The sequence below is a fragment of the Arvicanthis niloticus genome, chromosome 22 (assembly GCF_011762505.2).
Source record: "Arvicanthis niloticus isolate mArvNil1 chromosome 22, mArvNil1.pat.X, whole genome shotgun sequence".
NCBI classification, from domain to species: Eukaryota; Metazoa; Chordata; class Mammalia; order Rodentia; family Muridae; genus Arvicanthis; species Arvicanthis niloticus.
The window spans coordinates 17,195,003-17,220,092 of NC_133429.1; the positions used below are offsets into that span (position 1 = coordinate 17,195,003).

General features: G+C 44.3%; 1 protein-coding gene across 2 annotated transcripts in view; it reads left to right on the forward strand.

The window, feature by feature from the left end:
- Positions 1–12: 12 nt before the first annotated feature.
- Positions 13–25,090, forward strand: part of Ccdc38 (coiled-coil domain containing 38) — a 43,779-nt gene continuing 18,701 nt past the window's right edge. For both annotated transcript variants that reach the window (XM_076920007.1, XM_076920008.1), the window contains exons 1-7: positions 13–570; positions 5,230–5,280; positions 8,387–8,487; positions 9,653–9,818; positions 15,145–15,209; positions 22,046–22,209; positions 22,481–22,561. In XM_076920007.1, coding sequence (XP_076776122.1) covers positions 5,244–5,280; positions 8,387–8,487; positions 9,653–9,818; positions 15,145–15,209; positions 22,046–22,209; positions 22,481–22,561 — 614 coding nt within the window. In that variant the 5' untranslated portion in view covers positions 13–570; positions 5,230–5,243. The remainder of the gene's footprint in view (positions 571–5,229; positions 5,281–8,386; positions 8,488–9,652; positions 9,819–15,144; positions 15,210–22,045; positions 22,210–22,480; positions 22,562–25,090) is intronic.

Below are 25,090 nucleotides of genomic sequence, written 5' to 3' on the forward strand. Positions count from 1 at the left end.
CAAAACTAAACTGAAATTTAGCCATAGGGAGTGATCAAGTAGGACGAGGTAGGCGCGGTGGCCAATTGAAGTATTTTGTTGGGAAGGGCTTGCACAAGGACGCCTCTCTCTCTCTCTCTCTCTCTCTCTCTCTCTCTCTCTCTCTCTCTCTCTCTCTGTGTGTGTGTGTGTGTGTGTGTGTGTGTCAATGACAGAAACAGAGACGGACACAGTGGTGTGTGTGCGTGTGCGTGTGTGTGTGTGTGTGTAACAGTGACAGAAACGGAGACAAATACACACTGTGCCCCGACGCTAGAACCTGAACCTAGCAGACAAGTGTTGCTCAGGGCAGAGAGCTCACGGGGTGTCCGGTGTCCGCGTGACCCCTCCAGCAGGGCTGCGGGTGGCACGCACTGTTCGGTTGGCCAGATCGGCTCTTGGGTCTAATCCCACGCGGTTCCCAGGATGAAGGGGACCTGGGTCAGGGAAGGATGAAGCTGAGACCCAGAGTATCGGTTTGGTGCCTCTGTCTGCTTTGTCCCTACCGCCTTCGTGAAGGATAGGTCTCAACTGTGATCCAAACTCTTTGAGGTAAAACCAGATTTGACCTGGGTGTCCGACACACACACCCCCACTCCTCCCGAGTGTGGTGGCTTCCACACACTCCGCTGCATTCAACATTGTAGACAGCATCCAGATTGTTTAGAGAAGTCTAGCAGGCAGGATTTGTTCAGATTCTTTTTTTTTTTTTTTTTTAATATTTTTTTAAAATTGAGATTACAATGACGTCATTTCCCATTTTCCTCCTATTTCCTTCCCATTTTCCAAGGTTTCTCTTGTTCTCTTTCAAATTCAAGACCTTTTCTACCTTGTTGTTACACACACATGGTATGTGTGTGTCCCTAAATACACAAATACAACCTGCTCAGTCTGTGTAATGTTACTTGTATGTATATGGTTTTAGGGCTTCCCCCCTTGGTCTTTTTTTCTCTTGTTGAGAAGAGTCTCACTATGTAGCCCTGGCTGTTCTGGCGCTCTTTGTGTAGACCAGGATAGCCTTTTAATTCAGAGATCTACCTGACTCTGGCCACCTGTGTCTGTCTCTATTTCTCTCTTTGTGTCTCTTTCTCTGTCTCTGTCTCTCTGTCTCTGTCTCTCTCTCTCTTACACACACACACACACACACACACACACACTGCATATCAGTGCTGGGACTAAAGACATTTATTATCACGCCATCCTTAAGTTATTCGGTTTCTATGGAATGTTTCATAAAAAGATGAGAGAGTTACTTTCCCTGCCCAGCAAATAATACAAGAGATAGGGAGGGAAAAATGACAGAAAACGATACCATGAAAGCAGGCTTACTCTGCAAATCACAGAGATAATTTTGGGTCACCTTACCGCCATTATAAAACAGACAGCAAAAATATCTTTAGACAGTTAGAAACAAATGTTCTTTAGGTTTACACGGTGTCCTGTAATAAAATAGAGATGGGGTAGAAAAAAAAAAGACAAAAACAAAAGAAGTTACAAAATAATGTGAATGGAAAAACCCGACAGCTGCTCACAAAGTAGAAAGGCAACCACAAATGTCCACATGCTGAAACAAAACAAAACAAAAGTAGACATTAGCCAGGGGTGGTGGTAGATCTCTGTGAGTTTGAGGCTAGCCTGGTCTATGCAGTGACTTGCTGTCTAAAAAAAAAATTAAGGGAAGAAAAGAGGACAAGGGAGTAGAAATGACAGAGGGTAGAAACACAGTCACTTATGGATAGAGAGTTATTGAATTTTTATACTATAAAGTTTCGGCTAACCTGTTACTTTCGGCAGGCAAAGGTAATGGCAGGCATAAAGGATGGGTTCAAATTGGGTTTCGACAAATGCCTCTTGCCCCTACTGCTGTTACTCCTCCACTGACCTGTCCTCGGGAAATCTATTTAAAATTTCCCCGAGGCACAGTTTTCTTCACTTTATATAGCTTTGTGGATTTGTTTGACCTTCGGATAGAACATGACTCTCTTGGACCAATACTTTCCTGTAAAGGAACAGTGAGCATGGCCGCTGCTGTTAGGTTACTTTAATGTTATTTTCCTTGATTGTCAAGTTAGGTTAGAGATCAGACGTCACGCTAAAGTACCAGTTCCTCTCCTGGCTTCGTAGAATGTGCCACACACCGTGCTTATGGTTTATATATTCCCAGGAAGCCCAAAAAGAAATCACACTTCTTTTTCATGGGTAGTTATGTCAGTGGGTGGCCTGAATGCATCTGATTAACTAAGGAGATCCGCTTGCCAACAGAAGGTTTGTAGATGCAGGAAGCATTAGGACCAAAGACTTACCACGTTAGTGAGGTTTAGTTGTTAAGAGTCCTTACTGCTCTTCTAAGGAGCCAAGGTCAGATCCCTGCACCCACATTAGGCCACTCATAAGTGCCTATAACCCCAGCTCCAGGGAATTGAACACCCTCTACAGACACTTCACTCGTATACACACACACACACACACACACACAAACACACACACACACACACACACCATTTTAAAGCACCAAAATTCTTGGTCCTCTCCAGCATCCTTCTAGCACTGGCTTTACATGCTCGTATCACCAGACTCACATCAGGACCCCTCCCGCTAGCCTCCCTTTTCTTCTTGACCCTTCTCCTGTTAGCCTCCCTTTTCTTCTTGACCCTTCTCCTGTTAGTCTCCCTTTTTTTCTTGACCCTTGACCCTTGACCCTCGGTTACGTTTTTCTCTCCCCCCCCCCTTCGGTTTACTAAAGAGGCCATCAGAAACATCAGCAGAAAAGTCCACACAAAGCAGCAAGCCTGACGCCAGCAGGGCGAAAAGGGGTCAAGCGGACAGGTGTTTTCTCACCCTTCTGATCTGCTTCTGACCTGATGAAAGAAGCGGGCCATAGAGTAGGTCAAGGACCCAGGGCCTTGTGGGTAAACAACGAACTGCTAGCTCAGATAGATCCACACCGTTGAAGGCCACAGTTCACAGCTTTTCCTCTTAGTATTTGTCCGAGGTGGGTGGAGGTGGGGAGAAAACACGGGAAGGGCCTTGAGGTCAGCGAGAACTGACCCTAGGACAGTGGTTCTCAACCTTCCTAACGCTGAGACCCTTTATGCATGCTGCGGCGACCTCCAAACATAAAATGACTTCTATTGCTACTTCCTAACTGTAACGTTGCTATCGTTATAAATTGTAATGTAAATATCTGTGTTTTCCAATGGTCTTAGGCAACCCCGGTGAAAGAGTCATTCGTTCCCCCCCCAACACACACACAAGGGGTCGAGACCCACAGGTTGAGAACATCTGCACTAGACACTGGCTATGAACTGAAAAACCTAACTTTTGTTCAAACACCAGCACGTGGTGGTGTTTTCATCTACAGAGGGCATTGCCTAGCTGCCTTCTTCTGGATGGAGCTAACTGACTCTCTTCTACCTCCATTCCTTCTTCCACAGACCCCCTAAGGGAAATAAATATGAAAGGAAAGACAGGCATCTCAGGACTTCCAAAGACTTTGTCATCCATTTTCCTGTACTAGTATGGACTTCTTTGTTATTTTGTCTTTTTTTTTTTTTTTTTTTCAGAGCTGAGTACCGAACCCAGGGCCTTGTGCTTGCTAGGCAAGCGCTCTACCACTGAGCTAAATCCCCAACCCCCTAGTGTGGACTTCTTAAAGATTTCACTAACCTGTTATTTACCTTCCCAGCTGAGTTGTGTTCTCAAACTTCTTGTTTTCACTTGATGTATCTACTTTTATTTATTTATGTATTTATCTACACTTATTTATTTGATTGTTTATTTTGGCAATTCTTTGAGTTTAACAGCTGAAGTGAGTACCCCACCCCCCAGCCTCACTCACCCCCCAGCCTGGCCAGAGGAACAGTGTGTGGTAAATGCATGGCTCCAGGTGTCTGCTTGCTCACCAGCTTTTGGAAACCCAGGCTTCACATGCAGTTTTCTCTACCCACACTGTCCCTACGCTTAGGAAATATGTTAATTGATTGGTTGGTTGGTGGTAGATTGATCTTGCCTGTGTATACATGTGGAGGTCAGAGGCTTCTGGATCATCTTATCAGTCCTGGGTTTGGGGGTTTTGTTGATGTTGATGTTGTTGTTTTGCTTTTTTTTTTTTTTTAACTTAGAATAAGTGGACATTAGGAAAAGAGTGACCCCAGCATCACACTACAGAGCACACTGGCAGTTTTGTTTATGGTGTGCGGCAGCTCCCAGTCAGCTCCCAGGTTATTAAATGGCATGGAACAAACACTATTGCACCTACATTATTGCTCTCAGGATTGATTATTTTCTGGGGTGCACATTCCTAGAATTAGAAAAACTGCTGGGTACAGGAGTTTGTGTGCTCATGATTTTTAAAGCCAGAACAGTTGTTGGGAAGTCACCGACTGTTGAATTTAACCATGTTTGTGCAATATATACAAGTTTGGTTTCTTTTTTTAATTTTTTAAAAAAGAATTTATCTTATTTTTCAGGCTGAAGAGATGACTCAGCCATTAAAGGCGAGGCTCACAACCAAAATGTCAAAAGATTTCTTTTGTTTTAATTATGTGTTTATGTGTGTCTGTATGTGTGTGTATGTGTGTGTCTCTGTGTTTGCGTGTGTGTGTGTGTGTCTGTGTCTGTGTTTGTCTGTATGTATCTGTGTATATGTGTACATATGTGTGTATTATGTGTGTATATGCACACGTGTATGTGTGTGGATGTGTATATGTATGTGTATGTATGTGTGTGTTTGTGTGTATATGTGCGTATGTGTATATATGTATGTATATGTGTGTGTATGTGTGTTTGTGTTTGTCTTCATGTGTGTATGTGTGTATATGTGTGTGTATGTGTGTGTCTGTATGTGCATATATGTATGTATCTGTACGTGTGGATGTGTGTAGATGTATATATGTGTCTGTGTATGTATAGGTATGTATACATGTGTGTGTATATGTGTGTGCCTGTGAGTGAAGGTGCCTGCAGAGTCCAGAAGAGGGTGCTGGAACCCCCAGACCTGGAGTTACAGGCAGTTGTAAGTTGCCCAACATAGCTTCTGGGACCCCAACTCAGACCCTCTTAAGGAGCAAGCAAGCTCTCAGTGGATGAGTCAAGTCTCCAGCCCCTGTATACAGTTTATTTACGTTTTATTTTAGGCAAATAGTTTACTATGCGCATACTCACGTTTGTCTACAGGACTTTTGAAAAGTGTATTTCCTTTTCTCTGGACAGGACCAAGCGACAAAATGACATCCCAATTGCACACCTCAAGGAGTTCTGCAGGTAAAAAGCAACCAGTCGATGTATTCTTGCCATGTGCCTGGTATGATTAGGGCCTGTGGTGGCTTTACGGGTAACGGAAAAAGCTGCATTAAAAAAAAAAAAAGCTGGAGTGCATCAACTTGCTACTGTTCACTAGACTGTGTCAGCTTCTCATGGCTAAAACAGGTAACCCAGTTACTGGCGTGATGAAGAACAGGAGGAGCTGAGCTCTGTGGGAATCGGCCAACTTTTCTCCTCCATTTTCTCCCCTCATCCTCCTGCTTCATGGGAATCGTTTGGTTTTCAGCTCCAAATCCGACAAAGCTTTCACACCTAACATGGGTCATGGGCGCTCTCAGCGCGCTCTTCCTTGGAACGGATTAGAATTAGCAAACCTGAATGCAAGTGGCAGATGTAGAAAACAATCAGCTTCAATGTGATAAAGGTTCTGTTCTCTCGGAGATAGAGAAGAGGGAGAAGGAAAGGAGGGGGCGGGGCGGGGAGGAGAGGAGCGCGGGTGCTTCTGGGAAATGTCAGATAAGCAAGCCCTTTGGAAATTCCACTGGCTTTCCCTTCAAAGTATTCGCAGAGCCTAGCCACTTCCTTGAGCTCTGTTCTCATGGGCTGAACCACTTTGGTTTCAACCCTAGCCCTCCTGCTCCTACTTGTGTCTTATTCACCTGCAAGGAAGCCCACTTAGCAATCCATCTTACAGAGTCAAGCTATGCCAGACACTGACTGACCTGTCTCGCTACTGCTCCTCCCACGGCCCATCCCTGGACCCCATGGCTGCTTCTCTCTTTCCTGCCTCAGGGCCTATGCACTTACTGTTACTACAGTCAGAACTGCTCTTCCACAGATCTGTCACTTCATCCATGGATCCATCTGTCCACTCAAGTGTGCTCATCCCGGACCTTGCCACTTGTATTATAAAAATGTTCACTTGTTGTGCTTGTTTTTATTATCTGTCACCCCTCCTCCACCCCTGTCACTTGAGTGCAATGTAAGGGCAGAGAGTCTCTGTTCTGTTTACTAGTGTGTACTGCCTGGTATATAAGAGGCCCTTTCTGGGTGTTTATTGAGTGAATAAATTAGAACCAGGCAAACAGAAAGGGGGCAAAGCTAAGAAAGGAGTAAGTCTGTGTGTCACAGGTAGAGTAATAGTCTCCAAATATATACATTATATTCCTTGGGACCTGCGAATATGCTACATGACATAAAATGGACTTTTAAAGTGTGATTAAGTTAAGGAGCTTGACATGGGAAGAATATTCTGGATTATCTGACAGGCCTGGGGTAACCTAAAAGTCTGCACAAGATGGAGGTAGGTGTGTCTTAGACAGGGAAGCCAGTGTGACCGTGGAAACAGAGGACAGATTTGTTCTGAATATCGATGAAGAGACTGCAAGCCAGGGCACGTAGGTATGCTGTAACGGCAGAAGTTGTAAGCAGTTTCTACCTAGAGCCTCCAGAGAAACACACCATTTTCCAGCCACTGTCAGAAGACGCGTTTTCAGGCTCCTGACCCCTAGAACTTCAAGCCAGGGGTTTATGGTGCTGTTACAGCTTCCACAGAACACTAATGGGGACACACTGAAAAAATGCTTTCAGAGACCAGAAGGAAATATGGCTGAGCTTGGAGTAACCTGGCTTCAGCCAATGACTTGTGCCAAATTGGCAAAGTGTAGATCTCAGGCCCAAGGTTCGCCTTGCCCTGTAGCCTGCAGAAGGATCAGGCAGGAGGTCAGGGTAGATTCTCACGTACACTGTGGGTATGAAGTGTTATTATTGCACCCCCTAAAGACCAGTCTACTCAGAACCTGAAAATAGGAACATATTTTCAAGAAGGGTCTTCACAGAACTAAGTAAAGGATCATGGGTTTATGGTCCATCTGGAATACAACTAGTGGCCATGTGTGGGGATAAGCTCCTTCGATCCCTGCAGAGGCAGGCACATCTCTGGGTGAAAGGCTAGGTTGGTCTACATGGTTAGTTCCAGGACGTCCAAGGGTTACATAGTAAGACCCTGTCCCTCAAATCAAAACAATACCCCATTAAATGCAACTAGTGTTTAAAGGCATTAAATGCAACAAGTGCTTAAATGTATTAAGTGCAGCTAGTTATAGGAGACTAGAGACGAAGCGAGGGCAGGAAGGATACATCCCTCTGAGACTATCAGTGGCCTCATTGGATATCTGGGCTCCACTCTTGTTCTATGGTAAGGGACACAGGAAGGATTCAGGCAAAGTCACGGTCTTAGGACCAGAAAACAGAACCAGTAGAGAGGCAATGCACTTCGAGAAAGGGGCTCATGGGATTACAGAGAGAGCCCTCAAGCTGGAGACTCAGAAAAGCTGTTGCTAGAGTCCAGCCCTGTGCAAAGGCCTGAGCCCAGGGGAGCTGACAGGTCAGCCCCAGTCTGTTGAGCATGGGTGGCAATCTGAGAGGAAATGACCCAGCTCAAACAGGAAGGCACTCATGAGAGAGAGAGAGAGAGAGAGAGAGAGAGAGAGAGAGAGAGAGAGAGAGAGAGAGAGGTGAATACTTCTCCCTGCTCAGCCTATTGTCCTAGGATTGGTTGATGCCCTCCTAGGATTGGTTGATGCCCGCGCATATTGGGAGGGGAAGTCTTCTTTACCAACGTAACCAATTTGAATGCTAAAGTCCCCTGGAGAACCCCTCACAGACACACCCCAAATAACATCTAATCTGGGCAAACCACAGTCCCAGTCAAGTTAACACCACAGCTGCTCTTTCTGCTGAGCCCTGAAGTTGAGCCCTTGAGAGTGGGCAGAGATGTGGCTCTTATCCAGGAGATCCAGGAGCTGTGTTGCCAGGTTCAACTGGAGGGCAAGATCCATCTGAAGCCCACCTTCTCAGAGACTCCTGAATCCCATTTCTCTACTCCTGCTGGCAGGGGCTTCATAGTTCTGAACAATAAAGAAACTAACAACTCCCTCCTTCTCCCCTTCCCCTCTCTCCTTCCTTCCCTTTCTTCCTCTTCCCTTTTTCCTTCCTTCCTCCCTCCCTCCCTCCCTCCCTCCCTTCCTTCCTTCCTTCCTTCTTTCCTTCCTTCCTTCCTTCCTTCCTTCCTCCCTTCTTTCCTTCCTTCCTTCTTTCCTTTTAGATGAAGGAAAAGATGCTGCACTCAAAAAGGAAAAACCCTACAAGATCTTTTTCAAAGATCTCTTCCTTTTTAAAGAAAATGAAATTGCTGCAAGGAAAAGGGTAAGGTTTTCTTAAGGTCAGGATCCCTACGTAAGTTAGAACGGTGTACTTTCAGCCACAGATCTCACTAGTTTTACGGGTTAAGACACAGTGTCAGATACTGATACACCTTGTCCTGTGTTTGGCACTATTCTGGGAAGACAATGTTCATGAGAAGGGAGTACACAGGGACCTTCAGAGATCGCCACCTAGTGGGAGAAGGCCGCCACGCCATTACCAACTAGCTCCACAGGCATGGTTCACTTTCCTCCTCTGTCTGACTCTCCCCCCCCCGGGGGGGGGGTTCATATTGCTACATTTCTGAAATTGAGTCTAGCTTGCACAGATGGCATGCTGCACCTCACTGGCCGAGCACAAAATAAAAGTACATCTTAGCATGGGTAGCACCTTGGGACCAATGGGTCCTACAGTCAGAGCTGTGTGAAGGACACAGCAGAAGTCTGCTCTGTGGACAGAGAAGAAAGAGTGGGAAGGAGAGACGGAGCAGTCACTGTGGTGACAGGGGCCGAGTCCTTAAGAATAATCCAAAGTGTGTCAAAGCTGTTATGGATAAACACGTTTATACGTGCTTTGGGGAGAGAGGAAAAGAAAGGCAAGGGGATTGTTTTTAGAATAATTTGGAATAAAAAAAAAAATCAGCAGTGGGCCTGAAATTCAACCTTTCTTCCCAAAGGTAATGGATTAAAGAACTCTTCTGGCCTTTGGTAGGATGAATAAAATAGCTAGAAACATGAGGTGTGTTCATCCAGGGGTGGCTTTTCTCTGGGCATTGTGTGCCTTGGTGAGCTTCACTCAAGATTAAACTGAGAGAAGTCGAAAGAAAATCCAAAGAGTGGCTTTTCACTACTTTCTGTGGAAGTCTGCCTCCCTTTAATTTCAGCTCCAGCAGGTTAAAAATCTTTGAAATTTCCATATTTTCCCTGTATTTAATCTGGAGAGACATTTTCCTGTCTCCGTTTCTGAGACAGTTTATATAAGGCCCGCCTTTGGAACCTAATTCTTGTCTCCATATAAGAAAGCAAAGGATGCTGGGCACATTCTTTCCCAGGTGAGCTCAGGGCCTGCTTAAGGCCAAAGGTGTTTGCTCTTTACATGTGAGCACCATTATAACAATATAATACTTTGGTGCATTAAAATTCCTTTCACGCTTTTGCACCCTGGGCAGGAAAGAATGAAGAACCACAGCATGAAAATCTACCAAAAGACTACGTTTTCCTCCCGAATGAAGAGCCGCTCGCACCTTGGCCAGCTGGCTTTTTTTGCCGAGGCAGGTGGTGCTTCCTATGAACGTCTGGGGCTAGATCCTACTCTTATTCTCAGACTGACAGAAGGTAAGCGCGGTGGTTCGAAGAAGTTTAGCCTCTACAGACTCACACGTTTGAATGCTTGCCTCATAGGTAGCGGTACTATGAGCAGGTATGGTCTTATTAGAGGAAGTTTGTCACCGCAGGGGCGGGTTTTGTCATCTTAAATGTTTAAACTGTGCCAAGTGTGAAAGAAATGTACCCTCCTCTTGGTTTCCTGCTAATCAAGATGTAGAACTCTCGGTTCCCCCAGCCTCATGTCTGCCTGCACACTGCCATGCTTCCTGCCATGATGATAATGGAAACTATAAGCTGGGCCCAATTCAATGTTAGCGCTTATAAGAGTTGCTGTGGTCATGGTGTCTCTCCACAGCAATTGAAATCCTAAGCTAGTAAGTCATCGTTACTCTTAGTCACTCATGTATATGTATGTGTATATGTGTGTGTATGTATATATTATAACTTATTTATTTGATGTACATTGGTATTTCATATACATATATATAATCTATCCATATGTATATACATATATGTATATATAACTTATTTATTTGATGTACATTGGTATTTCATATGCACATATATAATCTATCCATATGTATATACATGTACATACACATATGTATATATAACTTATTTATTTGATGTACATTGGTATTTTATATACGTATATATATATATACATATATCCATATGTAAATACATGTATATACACATATATGTATATATAACTTATTTATTTGATGTACATTGGTATTTCATATACATATATACATATGTATATACACATATATGTATATATAACTTATTTATTTTTTTATTTTATGTACATTCAGATAACCTAGAACTGGAGTTACAGGCAACTGAGAGCTGCCATGTGGGTGCTGGGAATTGAACCTGGGTCCTCTGGAAAAGCAGCCAGTGCTCTTAACCAGTGAGCCGTCTTTCCATTCTCTATTCTTAGTCTTAAGATATTCTTTTGGATATTTGCTATTCATTGTAGGTTTGGGAGATTTTCTGTTGCTGAGACAAAAATCAATGGTGCTCTACTGTTGTAAGATAAACTTACCAAAGACCACCACATGAGAACCCCCCCTCCCTTTTTTTTTCCTGTGTAGCCCATGGCTGTCCTGGAACAATTGCTACAGACCAGGTTGGCCCGGAACTCAGAGATCTACTTGCCTCTGCCTCTGTTGAGATTTAAGGCATGTGTCACCACTGTCAGGCCAACACAGACATTCTTAGAGTCTAAAGGGAAGTCTTGATTGCTGGTCAGTGGCTACATGAGAAACTTGCCCAAACCATTTGTTTTTTATGTAAAAAACAAAATAACACACACACACACACACACACACACACACACACACACACACACACACAGCAAGACACAGAAGTACAGAAGCGAAAACAGAAAACAGCAAGGTTAGTAGGTTAGTATATTTAAGGACTTGTTTGTGGACTTTTCTAGAACTATGGACTAGGTCTTTGTTCCCATTTTGGCCCATGTGCTGGTACCTTTAACATGGTGTTGTTCATGTTAGGTTCTGAGGCCTGTTACAATATGGCAGGTAAGATCTTTACCATAGGCCTGAGAACAAAAAGAAAGCAGCTTAGGTAAGAAGACACTTTCTCAAGAAGATCCTTACTCTTCTCCTGCTTTTGGGAAGGAAGGAAGTCAACGCCAAAGAATAGTGTTGATGTTGTCAAAGCCGAATAATATGAACTCAGTAGCCCTAGCTAGCTGTACTATTTGAGGTATGGAAGTGTAGATACTTTCTAAGGTTGGAGGAGCTTTGGTGGTTCAAAATGAGACTCAGACATACAACATTAGGAAGCTGATGGAGTGAACAAATGTCTATCATGCAAAAAAAAAAAAAAAAAAATGGGCCTGGTTTAGTGACCTGGTCATCAGAAGTGTCATAAGCATTTCCTGTATGTCACAGGTCAAGAAGCACCCACACATGAAAATACTTTGCAGCCAAATAAAGCCAGATTGGCTCATGAGAAAAGGGACTTTGAGTTCACCAGCTCCCATAGAGAAAGCAAGCCATGAGGCTGGAAAGACGGCTTAGTCAAGAGCCCTTTGCTACTCTTGCAGAGGACTGGGGTTTGGTTCCCAGCATCCTCACAGTGGCTTGCCACCGGTTGTAACCCCAGTCTGAAGGGAGGTAATGCCTTCTTCTGTCTTCCTCGGGCACCAGGCACATATGGAGTGCATGTACATCAATGCAGGCAAAATATTCATATGCAGAAAAATGAATGAATCAATCTTAAGGAAAAGACAGGCTGGCTAGATAGCTCAGCAAGCAAAAGCGATTGCTGCTCTTCCAGAGGACTTGGGGTCTGTTCCCAGCACCCACATGGAGGCTCACAACCTGTAAATCCTGTTCTAAAGGTCAGGAACTCTCTTCTGTCCCCTTCTGGAATAAAGCCCATATGTGATGCTCAGACATACATGTAAGGGGACAAAAATACTTTATACATAAAATAGAAAATAAATAAATCTTTCTTAAAACCCTTGGTCTTATTTGTTTATTATTTTGTGCATATGAGTGTTTTGTCCCCATGTATATAACTGTGTCAGAGCCCCTGGGAACTGAGGTTAACAGTCAGTTTTGAGCTTCTAGATGGGTGTTGGGAATTGCACCTGGGTCGCCTGAAAAAGTAACAAGGGCTCTTAATTGCTGAGCCAACTTTCCAGACCCCCAGAAATCCTTAAAAAGAAGAAGCAAGCAACATTAATCCATTTAGACGGTCTTGTAGATGTATATTTGACTGAAGAGCAATAAATGGCAGGCCGTAGTTGGGTCCAGCTATAGCGCCAGGTCTGGGAGACCTCTGGGGTCCAACTTGTGCCTCCATGTTGACTCTTGGGCCATGAAGAACTTGTAAAGCCACAAGTAATATGTCTACAGTTCCTTGCAAAAGAGGTGACAATCCCCAGAGTCCTCAGATAACTAGAAATCAGGGCTTTGCAGGTGATCCAGCCCTCCTCTTGTCACTGCTGTGGAATGGAACAGTTCTGGTCTCTTAAGACTGACTGCCATAGGACAGGATCCTCCAGAGGAAAAGAATCCACCTTTTATGCATTATCTGAGGCTCTGTCAACAATGTGGCACAGACAAGCAATATGGAATTTTCACTTAAAGGCATCTCCCTTGAATTGCATCTCAAATCAAGGACTGATCTGAGTGAAATCACTTTTTCTCAACCTTACAGTCTCTATATGAATTCTGATCTTAAAAAATATACTTTATATATTTATATATTTATATTAAAATTATAGTATAATATATTCTATTACATATATTCATATATTACATATATTAATAGATATATAACACATGTACACACACATGTGTGTGTGTCTGTGTAAAATAAGGCAGTGGTCCCACTTGGGGAGTCTTGATTCTTGTATTTCTGTTTTTGCACTTGTGGTGAATGGCTAGGCCACCATCAAAGGAAATTTACAAATACTTCAATGCCAGTGGCAGGTTGGTTACTTACACCACCTGCTGATTCGCTATCCAGTAACATCGAGACTTTGGCTTTGCTTTTAGAGGAAACACCTCCAAACCAGATGTTGAGGGGCACTCCTGCAGTGCCAGCACTCAGGAAGCAGAGGTGGAAGAATCAGAGTTCAAGAGCACCCTCTGCTCTAGAGCAAGTTTGAGGTCAGCAGGGGTTACAGGAGATCCTATCAAAACACACAAAACAAAACCAAAAAGAGCCAGCAGTGGTACTGCTGCACATGCCTTTAATCCCAGCACTTGGGAGGCAGAGACAGGTGAATCTCTGAGTTTGAGGCCAGCTTGGTCTACAGAGTGAGTTCCAGGACAGCCAGGGCTACACAAAGAAACCCTGCGTGGATAAACAAAGACAAATACAAACACATCAACAACTCTGAATAGGCTGTGTTGCAGGCTCTGTCTGTCCAGATATGTTTCACTGTGCTTCAAAGCACCAGTGCATGATGGGATGGAGGTGTTTGGGAAGACAATTGTGAAATCTCAGGCCAGACGGAAGATGGTGTTAAGGAATTGTTGGTTTGTCAGGGTTGAGGATGGTGAGAACATTATCCTTTAAACTCTCTGATAAAGTTACACACTAATGCTCAGAGATCAACTAGTCCAAGATGTTTTATTGTTTTTCAGAATATTCTAGTGGGGGTAAGTTAAGGAGAGGTATCAACAGGCAAGACTTAAAATATGTTGAAGTAGCTGAACTTCGGGATGCACTGTTATGACTGTTGGTGGTTTCCAGTTTGTGCAGTTTTTAAAGTATTAAAAATATAGCTATTTCTAAGCGATAATCACCTGGGTGTGTTATATTTGACCTGCAACAAAATGGGGTTAGATACCTTTAACTCCTCTTCGCAGAAGAAAACGGCTCGGGAGGTGGAGTCATCTCACATCTCTAAGCAGATGCAGAATTCAGGTCAAAGCCTGCCTGACTCCGTGGTTCCCTCACAATAAATATTTTGTTAATGATTATAACAATTACTGTGGCTTCCATGATTGATTGTAAAATGAAATGACTCATCCCAAGTGTATTGCTTGAACAATAGCAGCTAGTAGTGATTGAGAAACTGTGTGTTTTTATGTTCCATGGCCTCATTTCCTTCTTCTAGCATCATTGTGAAGTAGAGGGCTGTTCCTATGTGGGCTACCTTATGCTTTCATAATAAGCCACATTGTGATGGCAGTGGCTTCCCATCCCAGGGGTTTAAATTCTCAGTCACTTATCAGTTTTGTTGCCTTCCCGTCTGGGTCTCTGCTAAAGGAGCAATTCCTGTCCAGGACATCACAGGGGCTGCAGCTAAGAGCTCTTGAAGCTTCTTTGAAGTCACATAGCTCCACATCTGTTCCATGACATCCACACATTGTCAGCCATGAGCTGTGGGTGGGGGAAGAGTCTTCACACAGATGAGGAAACTGAGGCACAGAGAAAATGAGGATCTCTCTCCCAGCTAGTTAGATGAAGAAACCCTGTGCATCTGCGGGGAGACATGAACCTCCCAGCGCAGCACAGGTCCTCTGCTTGTTTAGGAAGTAGGATTTCTTTTTCCGAGTTTATCGAGAGACTGTTACTCTGCACCGCTGCACTCTGTCGGTTTCATGCAGAATGAAAGTGGGAATATATAGCATTTTCTAAAGTGAAGAAAACGTGAATGATTTTTGGAATTCCTAGTCAGTTCCCTGCAGGGCAAAACTGATTGTCATCCTTCCCTAACTAGTTACTTTACTGGAGGGCAAGGCTCCTTTGCTAAGTCTGGATTCACAGTGTCTGTGATAATGCACACGGTTTGAAAGCTAGCAAATTAAACATACGTCTATTTCAATGTTTTCTCCAGGTGCGGACAGAAAGAGGACGGTCCACGAGTTTATTAATGACCAAAGAGACAGATTTCTACTTGAGGTATTAAAAGCAATTTCTTTCTCTTGTTGGCGAGGAGACTTCTTGTATAGTACTGCTAGGTACTTGCCTTGGCATTAGATTTTCCCCTCAAGTCTGTTGCCTGATCAGAGTGGCTCATTCCCGCGTTTATTCACTTGAACAATATTTATTGAGTACTTATTATGTGCCAAGGCATTACGAAGTTCCCTCCCTTTGGAGAACTTAACATTCACATACTCTATACCAGGAAGTGGTTTGAGTTTTATAGAGGATGACCTCATTGGGCCCCAAGATCCATATTTTTTCCAATTATGTCTGCAACAGCCTCAGTAGCCCTTGATAAGCCTAACTTGATTTAGATTTTTGTTGGTATTCTGGTTGACTATGGTGGGAGTCAGAACATTCTGGAATCTTCCCACTCTCTAACCACTCAGACCAGAGAGAAATTTCCAGGTGTTGTTACAAGGAAAGAAAATCTTAAAATCAGCCAGAAGAGCCCTAGGGGGCAGAGTTTAGAAGCACTCCAAAGCAAAGGTTCTGGGACTCCCTTCCCATGTAGTCAGACTGTGACACTGTGACACTGTGTCTAAATGGACACACAGTACAGCCAACCAGGGAAGATCTTAACATATCTTATAAACTAATAGGTTTTATCTTGTTTCCAGGCCATATGACAATACATTACTTATTATCCTTGTGTACATATTAATTTACCATAGATAGTAGAGACACTGTGCATGCAACCCTGGGAGAGTAATTACAAAGAGAGACAATCGGCTGTTGTTTATACGCGTTGTCAAGTTGTAATCATTTACAGATAGTCTGTATCTGTTGGGGTCTTGAATGCTAGCAAGTCAAATGAAAATGTATTTGTTCTTTCCTAATCTCATAGCACACATTTTGGAATACAGGCCAAAGTTAATGCTTGCCCTTGAGGCCAGTTGCAACCAACAAGAAAGAACTCAGATAAACAACACCATACTGTTGTGAATAGAACCCCATGCCTTTGCTTGCTAATATTATTAGTTCCTTCACTGCGAAACCTTGCTGCTGTTAACTAATGTCTTGGCTAGGAGAAGGCGGTTCTTGGCAGATTCTCTGGGATTTGAACGCATTTGGAGTAAGTGTGCCTCGTCCTCTGCTCTGGTATTTTTCCAGTCCCGCAAGCAGGTTGATAACAAATCCCAAGTGATATAATGGAGTCAGTTTATCACTAAAACTATAGCTGGAGAAAAGTTGACCTGGCCCAAACAATGCCTGGCTCTGGCCTTGTCTTCTAGAAGGTGACCTATGTCACAGCTTATAAGGATGTCTTCAAGGTAAGGCTGACCATACATGCCAGTCTTAGGATGGCCATGTCAGAAAAACCAACAGTGTGGCAGTTTGGGGGTCATACCGAGAGGGTCAGGGGACTGAAGAGATGCCAATTAATCATGTCTACAGAATGAAGCTTCTTTAGAAATTCAGGCCAGGGAATCTCAGTTGATTCCATGGTTGGCTGGATGGTGTGTTTATTGCTACAGATGCAGGAATGGAACCATGGGCTAACTCCAATGGGAGAAAGTCCTAGAAGTTTTGCATCTAGAAAGCCTGTAAACCAGTGGTTCTCAACCTGTGGGTCTCGACCCCTTTGGGAAGGTTGCCTATCACGTAGCCTGTATATCAGGATATTTGCATTATGATTCATAGCAGTAGCAAAATTACAGTTATAAAGTAGCAACAAAATAATTTTATGGTTGGGGTCACCACAGTGTTAGGAACTGGATTGCCGGGTTGAAGCCTTAGGAAGGTTGAGAACCCTTGCTCTAAAACCCTGCCTCATGGGGCTCTTCTTCTGGCTGACTTTAACGTTTCCTTTCCGTGTAATAATCTGTACCCTGGAGTTTTGTGAGACCCAGAAACCTGAAGCTGTTTGGGGGACTCATCAAATTTGCCAGTAGTGTCAGTGGTAAGACTTGGGATACATCCCTCAAATTTGGCAACTTGAGTAACTTGATAATTTTTTAAATTGACTTGGTCTCATAGCATCCCGCCTTGTTTCTTTCACCCCATTTTTTCTCTGCTCCCTCAACCCTCCATTATTTGTGGGATGTGAAATTCTCACCTAAAATGTAAATGTTAATGTACTGTGAGTTTAATACTATGAATGATTTTTTTTATGCCAGTAATTTGACATGGATGGAACAGATTTCTGGAAAGTTACAAACTTCAAAGCTTATCCAAGAAAAAAAAAAAGCACATAATAGCTTTATATTGCTGTACGAATTGAACTTGTAGGTCAAAGGAAAAAAATCCACATTAATTAATAGACAATTGGTTAATTGTAGCAGACATTTTAAGAGAAAACCATTTTAATTTTACATAACCCGTTAATACCAAGAATATTGTCCTGATCTCTTAATAACATACAGACTTTAGAAGAAAAGAAAACACAGATCCTATGAGATGGCTTAGTGGGTAAAAGCACATGGTTCGAAACCTTAATATACGGGCTCAATATCTGGGACCAACATGGTGGAAGGATAGAACTGACTTCTCTAAGTTGTCCTCTGACCTCGTGTCTCTGCCCAACTGATGATAGCTGAGAGATACACTATACTAACTAAGTAAGTAAGTAACTAACAATAATAAATCTTTTAACGAATAATAAGAGCCGGGTGGTGCTGGCACACGCCTTTAATCCCAGCACTTGGGAGGCAGAGGCAGGTGAATTTCTGAGTTTGAGGCCAGCCTGGTCTACAGAGTGAGTTCCAGGACAGCCAGGGCTACACAGAGAAATCCTGTCTCGAAAAACCAAAAAAAAGAATAAGAGTGTGAGAGGCAAGCATTCCAAACAAATTTCAACAAATCAAATATGATAATTCACAAAAAGGAAAACCCATTATGGTTAATTGGGGCTTATTCTGAGCAGGCGAGAGCAGCTTAGCATTTGAAAACGGCTAAGCACAACACATGTCAACAGATTAGAAGCGGGAAGCCGCTTAACCGTCTCAACCAATACAGAAAGAGCATTCGACTATATCCAAAAATTTGTTCTTCTTAATAATACCATTCTTATCCTTTGATAACTTCACACACGCGCCAACTCATTCCAGATCAACCCTCATCTTCTCACCTGCCCACTGTCCTTTCTTTACTAGCAATGTATTATTTAAATACATTTTTAAAACTTTTCACTTATTCTTTGTGAATTTAACATCAGGCACCCCAAACCCACGCATCCCCTCATCCCTTGGTATCCACCCTCTGCCCTTGCAAACCCCCCACCCCAGGAAACAAAAATATAAATATCACAAAACCAAATGAAAATCTCATCATGGAAACGTCAGTGTGTCCCACAGTATATACTCTTGTGTACACATCTTTACTTGCAAATGTCTATTGCAGTGAGTCGTGGGTCTGGCTGGAGACCTCTGGCTTCTGCTACATCATCAGTACTGAATCCTCACTGGTTCTTCTCTCTGATATCCTGTGTGTCATGGAGATCCCGCAGCTTTGATTCTGCAGGATCAGTCCATTCACATGCTCCAGCAGCTCATAGATGGAGATGTTGGGGTGGGCCAACTCAAAGCCGGGGATCTGGGCCTGAGTCAGTCAGTCCACCAGCCCTTCTACACCTTCACCACTAAGGAGCTCTCCAGCACTACCTCATCTGGTACCTCATCCAATGCTGCAGCCGACAAGTGTTAGGGCCAGCTTCCTCCCCCCCCAACCCCCACCCTCACCCCCCACCCCCGCTTCTCTCTCATGCCTCTGGAGCCAGCTCACCAATGCCCCCACCACCAGAGCTAGTTCTACTGTGCTGCCCAGGAGAGATGCAGGAGCCACTCTCCTGAGTGCTGCATCCGGTGAGGGGCGGGGCCGTCTAATCCAATCTCAGGACCTCAGGGCCGGCTCTCCCCCTACTGGCGGACTGGGGGTGGGAGGAGAGTATCACGGCCAGTGAGGGGCGGGGCCAACTCTGCATCGCCTTTGAACATCAACATGGTCTCAGGAGGCAGCCCTGATCAGGGACATCGGTCCACATGACCTTTGGTGGTAATACGAGCCACAGACTCTACACAGACCCCTGCTGCTGCATGGCCATGGACCCAGACATGGCCCTCAGTAGTAGCACTGGGCTGAGATTTGACCGTGGCCTCAGGTGACAGGGCAGGCTGTTCCTCTCCACCCTGACGTCTCCAGTTCTGCCTGTCTTCATAATGTTCTTTCTCTCCCACCTTTCCACACCACTAAAGAAAACTGACTGTCCCTATCCCAGCAGTTATCAAGCACCAATCGCTCCGTGGCTAGAGGAGCGATGTTACGCCCACCTTCAATCCTTCATGCGGGGGCTTTGATTTGTTGGAGTTTGTGAAGTGTCCCAATTGCTGTGAGTTCATATGTGGGATTTTCCTTGGGAAAACATGGTTTTCTTAACATCGTTCAGAGCTCTGGCTCTTACGACGTTTCTATATGCTTTTCCACAATTATCCCCGAGCCTTGGGGAGATCGATGTGATACACACTGTTCCATTTCTGTGTCTTATTCTCAGTTTGTTGGCCAATCGTGACTTCTGTGTTTATCACGTTCTACTGGCAGGAGCTGTCAGCGGCTGCAGCAACACGTCATTAGATGTTGTTCTGTCCGCCTTTAAGTCACCCTGACACAAGCTAGAATCATCAGAGAGAAAAGGGCTTCCACAAGGTCTAGCTGTAGGCAAGTCTGTGGGGGCATTTTCTTTATTAGTGATTGATGTGGGAGGGTCCAGCCTGTTGTGGGCGGGACTACCGTTGAGCTGGAAGTTCTGTGTTTTATAAGAAAGCAGGCTGAGTGAGTAAGTCTCTAAGCAGCTTTCCCCCCACTGCCTTGGGTCTGCATTAGCATCTGACTTCAGGTTCCTGCCCTGCTTGAGTCCCTGCCTTCACTGCTTTTGGTGATGAAATGTTATACGGAACTGTGAGTGGAATAAACCCTTTCCTCCTCGAGTTGCTTTGGGTCGTGATACTTCATCACAGCAACAGTAACCCTGAGACAAGAGCTGTTGTAGTACTGTGTCCACTTAGTAGAATAATAGTCAGAGATTCTCCACGAGGGACCAGGGCCTATCTAACCACAAATTGTTGACCCTGATAACAGGCCTAGGTTTGGGTTCTACCCTGTGGAGAGCAGGTCTTAGATCAGTCAGTGGTTGCTGTTATTGCACCAGTGAGCATATCTTGCCAGGCCAGTCATTATTGTAGGTCATAGAGTTTCCAGTTGGGTGAAAATGATGATTACGTCTCTGCCAGTAGTATGAACAACACTTCGAAGCACCATGAAAGCTATCCGGTGGGGATGAAGCTTCTGGGTCAGTGTCACCTTGCTTTCTCCATGACCTATGACTCAATATGTACTTTCTTCAGCAGTACATTGTCTCAGTTAGGTTTCTAGTGCTGTGATAAAATTCCATGACCAAAAGAAAGGAAGGGGGTTTATTTCACCTTACGCTTCCAGGTATCGGTCCATCACTTGAGTACCGAGGGAAATTAGGTTGGCAACTCAAGCAAGGCAGGAACCTGGAAACAAGAACTGAAGCAGAAGTCACGTAGAGGTGCTGCTTCCTGCCTTGCTTCCCCTTAGTTTGCTCAGCATGTTTTCTTACACCCTCCAGGACCACTTACCCCAAGGGAAGCACTAGCCAGTCAGTTGGGCCTGCCCACAGTTAGTGGGCCCGCCCACAGTCAGCTGACACCACCCACAGCCAGCTAGCTCTGCCCACAGTCAGCCGGTCCCCACTCACAGTCAGCTGGGCACTGCCCACAGCCAGCTGGCACCACCCACAGTCAGCTGGCACCACCCACAAGTCAGCTGGGCCCCGCCCAAAGTCAGCTGTCTCCACCCACATCAATTATTAATCAAGAAAGCATCTCAAAGGCTTGCCCACAAGCCAATATTATGGATGCTTTTTTTTTTTTTTTTTTTTTTTTCCAATTGAGACGCCTACTACCTCTCTGATGACTCTAGCTTTTTTCCAAGTTGACAAACAAACAAACCTAGGCGACACAAGGTCTGACGGTCAAGTTTTGGAGGGTAACCAAGAGCGATGTCAATAGCCAATAATGTTTGGAGGTCAATGAAACTCTACTGATCAGCAACTCAAAAAGAGTAGTGCATTCCTGGCACTGGGCTTTTATTTTCTAGCATGGGATGTCTAGTTGGACCCTTTAAAGGAAGTCGGACAGAAAACTGCCACTGTAGAAGCTACCCTACACACACACACACACACAGAGAGAGAGAGAGAGAGAGAGAGAGAGAGAGAGAGAGAGAGAGAGAGAGAGGCAGAGAAATCCATATGGTCTCATATCTCATATTCTTACTAAAAAAAAAAATAGATAGTTGTCAAAATCACATTTGAGGATCTAAACAGATCTCTGGGTTTGGTTAAATAACCCACACCCTTAGGCCAGCCTGGAGAAATCCATTACTGCACCCAGAGTTGAAACTGATTTCTAGTAGAGAAGATAGGAAGCTTGGTAGCTACAGACAGCCTGGTTGTCTTGTGTTCAGAAAACCAGAGTGCATCATGGGTAACGGGCATAATTTTTTTTTTTTTTTTTTTTTTTTGATTGGTAGCAGCCATTTTAGAAGAACATTAAGTCTTTTAATGAAAGCTAGTGGGAGAAGGCTTAACTTCCCTGCTGAGTGTCCCCAAAGCAACCTCATGAGATACAGGCCCAGCACTATGGGTGTTATTATTACTCCTGACCCAAGTGATCCCTTGCTGCAGTCGCCTCTGGGGAGATTCCATTGAAACCTACTGGTGTACCACGCCATGGAACCTTCTGGTAATGTGCCATGGAGTGCACCTGACCCATTCTTGTTCTCCATGCTCCTAGTATGCAGTGTTGACCAAGAAGAACACCATCAAAAGGTTTGAAAGACTCATAGCCACGAAAGAAAGTCAGCTCAGAAAAGCCGAGAAAAAGCTCCAAGATGACGCATTGTCCTTTGAAGAGTTCCTACGAGAAAATGACCAGAGATCTGTAGATGCTCTCAAAATGTAAGTGTCGCTCTTACCTCTTATCCTCTTCCCTCTCTGACCCTTCTCTCCCCATTCTCCTCTCCCACTCTCTACCTGTTCATGGCCACCTATACTCCTCTCCTCTCTGTCTCTGTCTCTCTCTGTCTCTCTCTCTCTCTCTCTCTCTCTCCCCACCTTTCTCTGTTTCTATTCTGGCCATACCTCCCCTCCCCAAGTCTTTGCTTGCTGGTTTTAGTTTCTCGGAAAAACAAACAAATGAACTAACTAACTGATCTGTGTTCCTTTTTAGGGCAGCACAAGAAACAATAAACAAACTCCAAATGACGTCAGAGCTCAAGAAAGCAAGCATGGAAGTTCAAGCAATAAAGAGGTGAGGGGTGCTGTCTTTCCTCTGCCAATTCCCATATTCCACTATGACTCTTATGCCCAGCAAAGCCAGGTGGGAATAGATTTAGCAGCCTGGTGCCTTAGTGTGAAAGGCTTTAAACGAGTAGCCAGTCTACCGACTGTGTCTGCCTAGGTATCAGAACATAAGCCTCTCTCTGGGAAGGCTCTCTGACTTGTTGATGTAGAAGCAGAGGGCATGACTGAAAAGCAGCAAAGCCATGCCCTATGTCCCTCCTTTTTATTCATTGTATGACTCCTGTCATCCCACATTTACGCATCTCAACTGGGATGCATTTGATGATCAACTTACATTCATCTTTGGTAGTTTTTGTATTCAAACCCCTTAGCACAATCTCACGTCTCTGTTAAAATTAAGATCTATACTGAGAAAAAACACAGGATCGGGGATGGGTTCATATTATGACATCATCAGTCACCCCTCTTCCAAACCTGTATGCTCCTTCTGTATTCAAGGGAACTAACTCAGTTGAATGATTTTCAATGTATAAAAAGGCACTTGCGCCGGGCAGTGGTGGTGCACACCTTTAATCCCAGCACTTGGGAGGCAGAGGCAGGTGGATTTCTGAGTTCGAGGCCAGCATGGTCTACAGAGTGAGTTCTAAGACAGCCAGGGCTGTTACACAGAGAAATTTTGTCTTGAAAAACAAAAACAAAACAAAACAAAACAAAACAACAACAACAACAACAACAACAAAAACAAAGGCACTTGAGACCACTGTGAGACACTAAGTTCGTAATCCAAAATACGAGTTTCAAACAGATTCTGGCCACAGTAGCTTCTTCTATTTAAAAGTCTAAGGTTGAAGATGCTTCACTTCCTACTATAATGAAATCTTTGGGTACATCTTCAGCATGGTTTACTTTAAAATTTTTAAAATATCTATTTATTTTATGTATACAAATGCTCTGTTCTCATGCACAAAAGAAGAGAGAATCAGATTCCACTATTCCACTACAGTTGGTTGTGAGCTAATGTGGGTGCTGGGAATTGAACTCAGGACCTCTGGAAGAACAGCCAGGGTGCTAAACCACTGAGCCATCTCTCCAGCCCTTACTTTTAATTTATAGATAGTGCTTTGCTGTATTACCTAGGCTGAGTTTGAACTCACTCTGTAGCTCAGGCAAACCTTAAGCATCTTGCCTCAGTTTCCCAACTAACTGGGAAGGTTACAGGTTTGCACTACCAGGTATGTCCAGAGCCTCTGGTTCTCAACCTTCATTACGCTGAGACCCTTTAATACAGTTCCTCATGTTGTGGCGACCCCCCCCTCCCCAACCATAACATTATTTTGTTGCCACTTTTGCAATTTTGCTACTATTATGAATCGTAACGTAAATATTGGATATCCAGGCTATCTGAGATGTGACCCTCAAAGGGGTCTCGACCCAAGGGTTGAGAACCATTGCTGTAGCTGCTCCTATCCGTCTGGCTCCATTGTGAGCAGAGCAGTGCACATGGTGCTTGCATTAATGACTATACTCTGCCTAGTGTTCATTTAGTGACACCTCTATATGCCCTTGCCAGAGACCTTATTATAATAATAGAGACCTCATTGCTTATATACCTCACCATTCTAGAAGGGTGAGCGAGACAAAGGAGCACTCATTTGTGTAGAGCCAGTGAAGGGGCAGCCCCTTTGTGGTAAGGCAGCCCAAGAATGGGAAGTATTTAAAAAGGAGAAATGACTTTCTCTGGAAACCTTTCCAAGGAAGTCATGCAATCCTTTCACCTTGTGGTCTCCGTGACGCATCTGGGAGGCAGAATGAGGGGCTTTCGCCATCTCCCAACCACTGAACACAAGAAACTGCGTACTGACCCCCTGGAGACCACTCATACTGGGCTGAGGGAAGGCCCTGATGTAAGGGGTTGAGGCTGAGCGTTTGAGGTGACACAGCAGTGGCAAGGCTACTGATGAGGTTCTGACTGAGGAAGACAGGCTTGGGCCTTCCTGTTCTGTTTTCAGCTTTGCTGATGGGTCTGATTGAAACGTGATTGGGATAAACCAACGTGAAGCAGGGGAAAGCATTCAGCTCAAGTCCCTAAGTATTGATGGTGAAAACCCAGGCGTTGTCTAAGGTCTGTGGCTACTGGATGGACGGATGCAAGTCATCTTGTTTCTTCCAAAAGAGGGGAATAAGAGAGTCTGTTGTTTTGAGATTTATATGTAATTATGTGTGTCTGGATATGTGCACTGGTGCAAGCACCTCCTGAGGTTAGAGGCATCGCATCTCCCTGGTGGTTGGGAGTCACCTGACATAGGCACTGGGAGTTAAACTCAGGTCCTCTGCAAGAGCGGTATGCATTCTCACGCTCTGATCCATCTCTCCGGCCCCAAGGAGACCTATTTTCAAATGCTGTGCTGAGTGTGCAGCCATGCGTCCTGGGTTTCTGCACACTGCTCACACATGTCAGGCTCACACCATGTCGCTTCCCCTCACATTCCCACCATCCTTTTCACGTTCTGAGTTCTTCATACGCCCAAAGCTTAAT